This window comes from Hemitrygon akajei, chromosome 11 (genome assembly GCF_048418815.1).
Source record: "Hemitrygon akajei chromosome 11, sHemAka1.3, whole genome shotgun sequence".
Taxonomy (NCBI): domain Eukaryota; kingdom Metazoa; phylum Chordata; class Chondrichthyes; order Myliobatiformes; family Dasyatidae; genus Hemitrygon; species Hemitrygon akajei.
In genome coordinates, this window is record NC_133134.1 from 110,796,011 (window position 1) to 110,809,572 (window position 13,562).

Below are 13,562 nucleotides of genomic sequence, written 5' to 3' on the forward strand. Positions count from 1 at the left end.
TGGCCAGGGCATGAATGCATACGGGGTGGGGGAGGCAGGAAACTGGGGCTGAGGGGGAAAATTGGATCAGCCACGATGAAATGGCAGAGCAGACTCAATGAGCCAAATGGTCTAATTCTGCTCCTATGCGAGAGCGAGTGCGATTTACCTGTCACCGTACCCTGCTCTCTCCACCCTTTCCTGTCCGCACCATAGAACACACTTGGCTTCTCATTTTGCCCAGCTCTGACAGCGGGTCTTTGACCTGAAATACTGCCCAACCTGCTGAGTATTTCGGCTTTATTTATTCCATCTGTGGTTTTAAAAAAAAAATTAGTACATTGTTCAGTGCCCTGGGATGGCCACAAATCCTTATGTCACTGAAATAACCCGGAAACAAATACATTAATCCCATTTTACCCCAAACAACTCCACCCCGACCCCAGATTCTGCCATTTACCCAATATCAGGGGCCACTTACAATGACCCATGAACCTACTGACCTTAATGGACTTGGGCTGTGGGCAGAAAGCTGAGCACTCAAAGGGAACTCACGTAGTTTTAGGAGGACATGTGAACTCCACACAGACAGCGCCCGAGGTCAGGATGGAACCTGCGACCCTGTCAGCTGAGTCACTTTGCCATGCAAGGACAACACATGAAGGATTGTGGCTTGGGTAGTGTGACACTCCCTCAGTATTGACCTGGATTTATTAAATGTCACGATGGGAAAAGAGTAAAACAGCCGATGTTTTGGGCCGAGTTGAGTCCCAGTGAAGGGTCTCGGCCCGAAACGTCGACTGTTTACTCTTTTCCATAGATGCTGCCTGGCCTGATGAGTTCCTCCAGCATTGTGTGTGTGTGTGTGTGTGTGTGTGTGTGTTGCTTGTATTTCTCGTGTTTATTAAACACTGGTGACTCGAGGGCCAAGAGCACCATAAACAGAGCAGACAGGCACAGCCTCAGCACCTGGGTCACACCGAGACCACTCGACACTCGCGACAGAAGCAACCGCGTGCAACACTACTGGAAATCGACCTCCCTCGCTGGCTTTCACAGGCATGCCAGGAACCATCTGTGCAAGGGCAGGAGGTAGCTGGCACGATGGGTGCACTGTTAGCAGGATAATGGTGATTGCATGGGACATCTGCTGAACCCAAGGCAAGATTATAAGGGGCTGTTGTTCTGCTAACAGGTTGGAGGACTTGGCTTCCCTTTCACTGTCAGATGATGACGTCCTGCCTTGTCGGTCAGCTGCTCCCTTACTTGGAACAGGACTGTTGGTGATAGTACTGCTATCAAATATGGTATTCAACAAACATGTAACAGCACCTTCCAAGCAGAGGGGAAATTGCCGGGAATTCCCAGTGGCTCATTTTTCCAAAACGGCTGGCAATTTCCCCAAAGTGGTGAGCTGCCACTTGGAACAGGTTTATGCATGTACTTCCTAACACACGCTTCCAAAGGGAATGCAAATCAGCTTTGATAAAAGCACATGTTAGGCTCAGGATTGTTCATGAAATCAAAGATTTCACTGGTATGCAAACTCCTTTGACACTCATTCAAATGCAAACTCAGTCATTTCCAGTCTAGCAGAAATTTCCTCTCTGCCGCAAAATACCTTTGGAATTATGCAATAACTATAAAGGAATTGATTCTGAGTTTCCATCTGACCCCCAGTTCAACCTGAAGGGAGGTCACAGTCTGGGGTTCTTTGGCCCTGTGCTGGACGGGGAATGAGTGAGAACTTGGATCAGAAAGGGTGTCAATTCCAAGCAAATGTCACGTGAAAGTCTGGATAAGCAGTCTCAATAAATGGTATTTACACTGCGGCAACGGGAGCCTATGGCTCCTGGGGGTTCAAACACATGAAAGCAAGGTAGCCATAACTGAATGATACAACACTTGGAAATCCACCCCAATTTCTGTGAGGTCTGAGATTGCGAATCATTGTACCGGTTGAACAACACTGACCCTGGATCTATGGAGGGGTAACAAAGCTCAGCTGCACAATGCCCCTCTCTGGACCAGGGCAGTGTACACAGTATGTGACAGGAGTAAAACCGGATGTGTCGGGTCTCCCCAAACCTCTTTCGCCTGTGAGACAAGCTCCGGTTGGACTCTTGCTACATTGGCCCAGAGTGGCAGAGGCTGAAGGAAACCTTGGTGAAGGCAGCCAACCTATTCAAGGGCCTTGCTATCCTGTTCATTCTACTCCTCTTCCCTCTCTTCTCCCCTTTCCTGTCTAACAAAAGTCTGAGAACAAGTGCCACTAGGCTTAAGGACAGCTTCTACCCCACTGTTACCGGACTCTTGACTGGACCCGTCATAGGTTAAAATACAAAATCTCGATTTCCCAATTGATCTTGGTGTGGCCCTTACACTTTGTATACCTGCACACTACATTTTGCACGATTTAATTACGCATGGCATAATCTGTCTGGATGGCACAAAAAAATCTTTTCACAGTATCTTGGTGAGTGTGACAACAATAAACCAATCTGCTGCGAGACCGGAGAGACTGACGATAGCAGAGTGGGTGAGCTTTGGACAATTTGATTAGTTATCAGGGACACTCCGCTCTGGAGTTTGTGTTGTTGCTCTGTCCAGCTACGAGTGACATACAGAGTACAAACACTCCCAGCTTCAGAAGGAAAGATACCAATAAATTAAAAGAGTGCAAAGAAGATTTACACTGATGCTGCGAGGACCCTTGATGACTGGAGTCATAGGGCAAGTTTGAAAAGGTTAGGACTTTATTCCCCAGAGTGCAGGAGAATAAGGGGAATATTATAGAGGTATACAATGATTAGCTCTGTCACATGTACATCGAAACATACAGTGAAATACATCATGTGTCGAATCAGATCAGCGAGGATAGTGACGGTGAAATATTTAAGGGGAACCTGAGGGGGATCCTTTTCACTCAGACGGTGGTGTGAGCATGGAACAAGGTGCCAGCGATAGTGGCAGAGGTGAGAGAAATGGAGGGCTGTAGTCTGGGTGCAGGGAGATGGGACTGGCAGAAGACCGGGCTGGCATGGAGCAAAAGGGCCAGAGTTTCTGTGACAATAAACCCAATGGTTGCTGGGCAGCAGTGTTAAGGGAAATGTGATGGAAAACAGATGGAAGCAGAGGTGTTGATGTGCAGGTGCACAACACAGAAGGCCAGGTGCAGTGTGGAACATAGGTGACACCACACCTGTCCCAGAGAGTGGAGCCTTAACCCACACACCTTCACCGTCCCAGTAACGTGGGACTCACCTGCCCGAGAACTCCTCCGGTTAATGGAGCTGCACTCGTGTGTACAATCTACCGGCAACGAGGGGCTGTTTGTGGCCTTCAGGTCACTGAGCAGGGAGGGACTGGATCTACACAGGCAGCCTGACTATCTGGGTCACTTCCACGCTGCGTGGCACACACGGCAGAAGCTCATCTGTGGCAGCTCCGCGTGCTCCTGGCAGCAAGGGGCTGAGGACGCAGGGCCGTACATGGAACTAACTATACATTCTGGGAACGGCAGTGTACAAATGTCACTGTGAAAGCCCTCTGGTGACTTGGAGCCCTTTCCAGGGCTGTGTGTCCTACCTGGTGCCGTTCCAGGCAGGCCACCAATTACTGCTAGCATGTCTGCCCCTTCGCCTGTACCTGTCCACAAGCCTAGGCAGTGATGAAAGGTCGTTCACTAACACAGCTCTGTAACTGCTCAGCCTTTCCACACAACCATAACACATCAGGCCATTCAGCCCATCGAGTCTGCTCTGCCATTCAATCTTGGCTGACATTTCCCTCCCCCAATCCACCTTCCTAACCTCCTATCCACCTCAGCCTCAAATACACCCAATGACTCGGCCTCCACAGCACTCCATGGCAGTGAATTCCACAGATTCACCACCCTCTGGCTGAAGACATTTCTCCTTTTCTCACTTTTAAAGGGATGCCCCTTTATTCTGAGGCTGTGCCCTCTGATCGACTTCCCCACTGATGGGAGCATCCTCCCCCCATCCAATCTATCCAGGCCTTGGTTTCAGTAAGATCCCCCCTCGTCTTTCCGAACTCCACTGAGTACAGGCCCAGGGGCATCAAGCGCTTTTCACCGGTTAACCCATTCATTCTCAGGATCATTCTTGTGAATCTTCTCCAGACAGATTCAGAATCAGATCTACCATCACTGACACGCGTCATGAAAGTTGTTTCGTTGCAGCAGTACAGCTCAAGACAAAAATTAGTACAAGTCACAATAAACAGTGCAAAAGAGGAACGGTGAGGTAGTGCTCACAGACCGTGCAGAAACCTGATGGTGGAGGGGAAGAAGCGGTTCCTAAATAAATGTTGAGAGTGGGTCTTCAGGCTGCTGTACCTGTCCCTGATGACAGCAACGAGGGCATGTCCCAGAGGGTGGCAGTCCTTAATGATGGATACTGTCTTCTCGAGGCTCTGCCTTTTGAAGACACATCCTCAACGGTGGGCAGGCTGTGTCTGTAGATGGAGCGGAGTGAGCCCTTAGATACTAGGCCCATTTCTTCAGCAGATCTCTTCCCCTACAACTCCGTACATACTTTCCAGACCCATAGACACAGCAGCGGAATCTTGGCCATTCAGCCTATTAAACTTGTTTTGTTATTTAAACAGGGCTGAATTATTTTCTCTCCCAACCCCATTTTCCTGCCTTTGATCTAGTAAAATATGCTTTAACTAGACTATAGCCATCCGTGACAACAAATTCAACACAGATTCTTGCCAAAGGAACTCCTCCGCATCGGTTCTAAAAGAACATCCTATTCAGAGGCTGTGCCCTCTGGTCCCAGACTCTACCACTATTAGGAACATCCTCTGTATGTCCACTCTATCGAGGCCATTCAATATTTGGTAGGGTTCACTGAAATATCAATACCTACCCCCTCCCACAATCGTTCTAAACTCCAGCCAGTACGGGCAAAGAGCTATCAAAAGCTTCTCGTATGTTAACCCTTTCATTCCCAGGATCTTTCATGTAAACTTCCTCTGTAGTCAGGAAAACAGAGCTATGAATTTAACCCTCATCACTGGCAGAAGCTGCAACTGGAGCTGGAATACGCGTCATCCACACAGGAGCTGGGACTGAGGTAGGAGAGCAGGGCAGGAGACACCCTGCCATTCATCAGGTTTGGGCAATGAAAACAATGCTGGGCGCGCCTCGACTGATAGCATGTGGCCAGCTGCTGGTGGAATTTGCCCGAGTCAGATGCTGCAGGCTCGAGTTCCACCAATACTCCAGGCTCGTTCCTCGGCACACAGCACAGACACTGCACTTTGCATGAGGTTCCCATTGCTCTCCCAAGTGACGAAACTGATCAGAGACCAATGGGAGTTCTCCCTATTGTCTTGGGAAACATCTCTCCCCCTCAATGAACGTCATTAAGAACAAATTAGCAGGCTGTTTGTGTCTCCTTTTGAGTACGACTGAGGTGTTGGTGTCTCTATCATGACAATGGCAAGTGTTTTACATTACAAAGGCACTTCAGAACTTGCACCATGCATTGGGACGTCTGAAACTGTGACTGGTGATTTCAACTTGCAAATTATCCTATTTACTGAATTTGCTATGCATTGAGGCAATTATCTTCAAAACCCCCGAAGGCGTAGGTTCTAGACGGGCATCTTACCGACTGCAGGGTGCCTTCTTGCCTTCGCATTTGGCTCTGTCGGTTTATTACGGATCGCGTGGAGAGTTTGTAGTGGTTGAGGAGGCAGGTGATTACCACGACCATCACTATCATCACCACCACTATCACGATTATCTGCACAAACTCCAACTCAGCTGTAACAGAAAGCACAAAGGCAACATGAGACACTGCATGGAACAAAATCAAAGAAAGCACCCCCCCCACAACAAAAACCACCATCCCGAGAACACCTCAGCTCACGATTTATTGAGAGACAGACTATCACTGTAACACTGGGGCACGTTACTGTTGAGGATAGTTTGTCACTGTATAACACTGGGGTGCATGTGGGGATGGGTTGGTCACTTGAGTCCTCTGCCGGTCAGGGTTGACCACGGATATTGCTTTGTAGCCATCTACATGATAAGCAAGCCAGGGCGGAACAACGCAGAGAACAAGACAATGCCTACACAGCAAGCTCCTCCTCTCCTCACAGATGATGAATCCAAAGGAACGGCAAACACCAATACAGTTTGGCACCTGTTGCATCGCAGGGGTTGCCAATATCAGCATGTACTCAATGTAGGATTGCCTTAACGTCTCCAGCTCTGGATTTCCCCCTCAGGTTTTACTCCCAAGGCTTTCACCATGAGTGGGTATAGTCGCAAGGCAGTGGTGGTTTCAGATCTGAGTGCTCCTTCTCCTAGATGAGCTGCCAACCACGCTATAACACTGGGGTACGTAACTGGTGGGAATAGGCCTCTACATTCCACACTGACACTTGGGTCAATTCGTTTGGAGACAGGCAAGGGCTGAACGTCATTGTTCACAACAACACCACCCCCAACGAAGGTCGGAGACAGCGGTGTGAGTGCACATTGGAGAGGGAACTGAACAGCTGTCTCAGACTCGGTGAGGAATGATGATGATATTTATTGGAACTAAATTGTCACCTCATGCCTGGACAGCAGAGTCACTAGAGCAAGGAGAGGCTGGCCCAGAAATATACTGAAGCCCACACTCTGCACAAGGGTGAACTCAGCTGTTACACAGGCTCAGGAGAGCTAACTGCTCATCATCCTCCGTCTGATAGTTTCCAGACTAGAACTGGCTGTTATACAGGCACATACTCTAGTCTATCCCATCCTAAACATTTCTTAGGCTAAGTATATAAATTAAATCTAAAACCAAGGCGATTCATTATAGAGTTGTAGGTGAGCTAGTTGACACAGATCTCTGAAAATGACACCAACGTGTCAGACTGCTGGTTGACAGCATTTAATCCAGCAACAGGGACTGCTTTTGGATGTCCTGAACTTAGACAGTAAAAGGTAAAATAGAAGAGAACCTTGAAGGATGAGAGAGAAAGGAAGGGGGTAAATACAAGACAAGTGTGAATAGTTGGCATGGGCTCTGTGGACTGAAGGACCTGTTTCCATTCTGTACTGTTCCACAACTTTATACAAGCCAGAAGAAACATTACTGAACTTGGGAGGGTGTTCAACTGGCTTCCCAATCCATGGACTGTAACTGCATATCCTCTTTGAAGAGGAAGAATTAGAAATGTTATTTATTTAGAGATACAACATGGTAACAGGACCTTCTCGCCCAGTGAGCCTGCACCACCCAATTATACACGTGACCAATTAACCCACCAACCCGCGCATCTTTGTAACGGAGCAGGAAGTTGGAGCACCTGGAATAAACTTGTATGGTCACAGATAAAAAGGAACGTGCATGATAGAAACAACTTACAGACAGCAGTGGGAACAGTTTTGATGTACTGGAAGGAAGGTTAATAACCAAAGTACATACAGTGGTATGCAGAAGTTTGGGCACCCAGGTCAAAATTTCTGTTACTGTGAATAGTTAAGTGAGTAGAAGATGAACTGATCTCCAAAAGTCAAAGTTAAAGATGAAAAATTCTTTTCAACATTTTAAACAAGATTGGTGTATTATTTTTGTTTTGTACAATTTTAGAGTGAAAAAAGGGAAAGGAGCACCATGCAAAAGTTTGGGCACCCCAAGAGATTTGAGCTCTCAGATAATTTTTACCAAGCTTTCAGACCTTAATTAGCTTGTTACAGCTATGGCTTGTTTACAGTCATCATTAGGAAAGGCCAGGTATGCAAATTTCAAAGCTTTATAAATACCCTGACTCCTCTAACCTTGTCCCAACAATCAGCAGCCATGGGCTCCTCTAAGCAGCTGCCTAGCACTCTGAAAATTAAAATATATGATGCCCACAAAGCAGGAGAAGGCTATAAGAAGATAGCAAAGCATTTTCAGGTAACCAGTTCCTCAGTTCGTAATGTAGTTAAGAAATGGTAGTTAACAGGAATGGTGGAGGTCAAGTTGAGGTCTGGAAGACCAAGAAAACTTTCCGAGAGAACTGCTCATAGGATTGCTAGAAAGGCAAATCAGCCCCCCCCCCCCCCCCGACCGCAAAAGACCTTCAGGAAGATTTAGCAGACTCTGGAGTGGTGGTGCACTATTCCACTGTGCAGCAACACCTGCACAAATATGATCTTCATGGAAGAGTTATCAGAAGAAACCTTTCCTGTGTCGTCACCACAAAATTCAGCGTCAGAGTTTGCAAAGGAACATCTAAACAAGCCTGATGCATTTTGGAAACAAGTCCTGTGGACTGTTGAAGTTAAAATAGAACTTTTTGGCCACAATGAGCAAAGGTATGTTTGGAGAAAAAAGGGTGCAGAATTTCATGAAAAGAACACTTCTCCAACTGTTAAGCATGGAGGTGGATCGATCATGCTTTGGGCTTGAGTTGCAGCCAGTGGCACAGGGAACATTTCACTGGCAGAGGGAATAATGAATTCAATTAAATACCAGCAAATTCTGGAAGCAAACGTCACACCGTCTGTAAAAAAGCTGAAGATGAAAAGAGGATGGCTTCTACAACAGGATAATGTCGTAAACATACCTCAAAATCCACAATGTACTACCTCAAGAGGCGCAAGCTGAAGGTTTTGCCATGGCCCTCACAGTCTCCCGACCTAAACATCATTGAAAATATGTGGATAGACCTCAAAAGAGCAGTGCATACAAGACGGCCCAAGAATCTCACAGAACTAGAAGCCTTTTGCAAGGAAGAATGGGTGAAAATCCCCCAAACAAGAATTGAAAGACTCTTAGCTGCCTACAGAAAGTGTTTACAAGCTGCGATACTTGCCAAAGGGGGTGTTACTAAGTACTGGCCATGCAGGGTGCCCAAACTTTTGCTTCAGGCCCTTTTCCTTTTTTGTAATTTTGAAACTGTAAAAAATGGAAATAAAAAAGTATTCTTGCTTAAAATATTAAAGAAATGTGTCCTCTTTATCTTTATGCCTTTTGGAAATCAGGTCATCTTTTACTCGCTCAGCTGTTCACAGTATCAGAAATTTTGACCAGGGGTGCCCAAACTTTTGCATGCCACTGTAGATAACAGTACAATAACCAGACGGAAATGCATTTCCCTATTTGAGGCAAGTAATAATCTGGAGCCCTCCAAAGATGGCAGATGCAGACTTAACTGAATGTCCAAACAGTTTCTGAAAATCTCCAGAGCAGGAACCAATGAATAGTTCTTTCAATGAGCCAGCAAGACAATGATGTCTTACTTCACTCATTCTACAGGGACATAATGCAGGCACCCAAAAACCAGATCTCAAGGAATTACTGCAGTTGCAATCTGTTATCCCTCCACTGCCTACAGCCAAAGAACGGGTGATATTTAAGGTAACTGGTTTAGATTACCTTAAATATCACTGCACCTTACAACTATGGTTCACTCCAACACTGAGACGTACAAAGCCTAAATGGAACATTCAACTGCGCAAAGGAAGACCCACGACTGGTGCTCACTTAGGAATTCAGGACATCCTTTGACGAGGCGGCTGATCCAGTTTGAGATGGCTCTCCTTGAATTCCAGCAGATGGAAACTTTGCTTATTGCTATACGGGTTTTGGAATGTTGTGTTCAGTTCTCGTCACCACATTATAGGAAGGATGTGGACGCTTTACAGGGTGCAGCGGAGATTTATCTAGATTAAAAAGCTTGTCTTGTAGGCTGATCAAGCTAGCGTTGTTCCTCTTTGGAGCAAAGGGGACGAGAGGTGAGTTGACAGAGGTGTAGAAGATAACTGCCATAGATTTGGGCTATAACCAAAAACATTTTCCTAGGATGCAAATGGCTAATGTGGGGAAGCACAATTTTAAGGTGATTGGAGGAAAAAAAAGGTGTCAGAGTAAAGTTTTTTTTAAAAAAGCACAAAATGTGGTGGGCGCATAGAGCACTCAGCCAGGGGCGAAGGTAGAGGCATATACCCTACGTGCATTTAAGAAACTCTTAGATTGGCACATGGATGATAGAAAAATAGAGGCTATGTGGGAGGGAAGGGTTAGATCAACCTTAGGGTAGATTAAAAGGTCAGTGCAACAAAGTGGGCTGAAGGGCCTGTATTGTGCTGTAATTGTTGGTGAATTGTGCTAACTGGTTAGAACTTTAACCATAAGAGATCTGGGTGCTGTTGCTGAAGAAAAAGGATGTACGTGCAGCGTAAAAGCACCAACTCCATCATTTGCCAAACAAAAGTTGTGAAAATATTTGAACATCCTACTGTCATTCTGAAATAAAACTAACCCATCAATACAAACCTTTCACACACATTAGCCTCCTCAAAAAAAAAGCAACAACCTTAGAAGACCAGGACCACTCATTCCGAAAGGCAGTGCAGTGGGGAAAAGGATTTAAATGAAGAGCGTGCCTGAAGGTGGAGTGTGGAGCAGTTTCCCTTCTTGTAGAAGGGAGAAGCAGCAGCAGTGAGTGATTAGAGCAGAGCAGCTGCTAATCACTATTACTATTCAATTAGGAGGAGACCTTGCTCAATTTTTCACTAGTAATTTGTCCTTGGGGACTGTTGATAGATGTTTAATAGTAGTCAGAGTGGCTCTGAATGCTGGGGAAGGATGTACAATCGAGGTTAGTGTACTATTTTCCTTTTCTGGTGTCTAATAATAAATGCAGCAAGGAACACAACATAAACGCGCAGACCACTCACTGCAGAATGATATGTGAATACCGCTGATTGCTCCCATCACTCAGTGGTTATAGAAGGATGGGCTTTTGTGTGTGAGAGCGAGCGAGCAAGTTGTACACAAACCACAAACTTGTTAATACCCAGATACAGTTCATAGAACACTACAGGATCGTCAGCTCAAGATGTTATACCGACCTTGTAACCTACTCCAAGATCAATCTAACCCTTCCCTCCAACATAAACCTCTAATTTTTTTTCCCCCACCCACATGCCTTTGAAAGTGTTTCCTAAATGCCCACCACTGGCAGTGTGATCCATGCACATATCACTCTGTAACATCTAGTTCTGATATCCCCATATACTTTCCCCAATCACCTTTAAGTGATGTTCTCTCATATTAGCCTATTACAAAAAGTCAGTCAGTCTGTCTATCTATGCTTCGTATCTCATATACCTTTATCAAGTCATCTCTCATCCTTCTTTGCTCCAAAAAGAAAAGTCCTAGCTTGCTCCACCTATCCTTATAAGATATATGGTCTAATCTTGGCAGTGTCCTGGTCAATCTCCTCTGCACCCTCTTTAAAGCTTCCACATCATGCCCATAATGAGGAGACCACTACAGCACTACCTCACAGCTCTTGAACTCAATCCCTAGACTAATGAAGGCCAACATACCAGACACCTTCTTAACCACCTATCAACTTTCATAGCAACTTTGAGGGATCCATGGACATGGAACCAAAGATCTCCCTGTCCTCCACACATAGCCCTCTATTCTGCCTTCAAGTGCGACCTTCCAAAGTAAATCACTTCACACGTTTTCCAGGTTGAACTCCATCTGCTACTTCTCAGCCCGGTTCTGCACACTGCCCATGTCCCATTGTATCCACAGCAACCTTCCAGAACTTCACTAACCTTTATGTCATCTGCAAACTTATTAACTCACCAGTCTACTTCCTCATTCAAGTCATTTAAACAAATCACAAAGAGTTCACTTTCTCTATTAATTCCCAGGCACCAAATCATTTATTATCCGATCACTGGCTTTTACAAGAGCAGCAAGACCCAGCCTTCTTGCCTGAGTCCTGATTCTGCACGGGATGGTTTACAGTAAGATGTCCTACCACATTCGTCCCTGCCTATTTTCGTAGCTAATTTATCAGAGATTGGCCAATTTAGGAAATACTTTCTTTAAAGCCGGCATCATCATCTTTAAATCCCTCATCCGTATTACATGACTAACCTTACCAGGCTGGCTTGAATTTAACCCTTCATGGATCATTCCACCACACCATTAACCTGGTTGTTTCCTGCCGTACACACAAACTGTTTCAGATACCAGTGGTGATCCAAGGACTGCCTCTTTTCGTTTATGATCTTTACTACTAATATTTTATCTCTGCCATCCTTCCGCCTGGCTGTTGATAGCCTGGGCAGTGACGGGCAATGGGAATGGAAGCTGGGACCCTGGACTGTAGGTTTAATGAGTCTGATGAGCTGCAGCAATGAAGCGTGCCAGAGCTCAAAGTGGGCAAGGGCAGCGGCATGCCAGAAGGGCTGGCCTCCAGAGTGTGTGGCGCTACAAGATCCATGACATTTGATATGTAAGAACCAGACTGGGAGGGTGTGAAAGGCAAGTCCAGCAAATGTAGCTTAATAAACACTCTGATCTTCAAGCAAGGCGATGTTATCCAGAAGACCACAAGTCAGAGGAGCAAAATTTGGCCCACTGAGTCTGCTTTGCCATTCGATTACAGCTGGTTTATTTTTCCCCTCTCCCCACTTTTCTGCCTTCTCCATAACCTTTGATGCCCTTATTAACTAACCTCCGCTTTAACCATACCCAATGACTTGGTCTCCACAGCCATCTGTGGCAATAAATTCCACAGACTTACCACCAACTTCATTTCTGTTCTAAAGCGACGCCCTTTTATCCTGAGGCTGTGTGCTCTGGTCATAGACTGTAAACATCCTCTCCACATCCACTTTTATTTAGGCTTTTCAATATTCAGTGAATTTCAATGAGACCACCCCCTTCATTCTTGTAAACGCCAGTGAGTACAGTCCCCAGAGGACATCTTAACCCTTTCATTTCTGAGATAATTTGCATAAACCTCCTCTGAATCCTCTACAATGCCAGCACATCCTTTCTTAGATATGGGGTCCAAAACGGCTCACAATACTCCAAATTATGGCCTTATAATCCTTCCACATCATATCCTTGCTTTTATATTCTAGCTCTCTGGAAACAAATACTATCATTGTGTTTGCCTTCTTACTAACAAACTGCAGGTTAACCTTTAGGAATCCTGCACTAGGACTCCCAAGTCCTTTTGCACCTCCAATTTCTGAATTTGCCCCGTTTAGAACAGAGACCATTCCTTTATTGCTTCCAGCAACGTGCATGACCATACACTTCCCTGCGTTGTGTTCCATCTGCCTCTTCTTTGCCCATTTTCCTAATCCTTATCTTATGCCTAAGGTACACTTCCAAACAATTTCACTGTCCAGAGTTACAAGGGAGAGCGACAGAACGAGACACAAAGAGACTAAAGGATAGAATGAAAAGGAGGGAGGGATTGGCTTCCTGCCCCACCTACCCCTACATCAGGCTGTGGCTTTCAATGGCAGATAAGTACTCAAAACATTAAAATTGTTATTCCAAACAACAGCGATGCAAACCCCTTCCTAAACTAATCCATCACTCTGCACTCTCTGGGCAGCATGCAAACATCAAATATTAAAACCTTAAACTGTCTGAATTTTATGAAAATCTAATCTGGGCTAATGACAGCTTTCTATGTGGCGCGACAGTGGAGAGAGCTCATTTACATTCTGACAATCAGCTCCCTGCTGACTCACTTTTGGCTGGGCCCAATGATTCATTTATCCTCTCTTCCCT

At 45.7% G+C, this 13,562-nt stretch overlaps 1 protein-coding gene across 3 annotated transcripts in view; it reads right to left on the reverse strand.

Moving 5' to 3' along the window:
• LOC140735907 (protein TMEPAI-like) overlaps nucleotides 1-13,562 on the reverse strand; it is a 93,778-nt gene that overhangs the window by 14,064 nt on the left and 66,152 nt on the right. For all 3 annotated transcript variants that reach the window (XM_073061503.1, XM_073061504.1, XM_073061505.1), the window contains one exon: nucleotides 5,625-5,779. In XM_073061503.1, coding sequence (XP_072917604.1) covers nucleotides 5,625-5,779 — 155 coding nt within the window. The remainder of the gene's footprint in view (nucleotides 1-5,624; nucleotides 5,780-13,562) is intronic.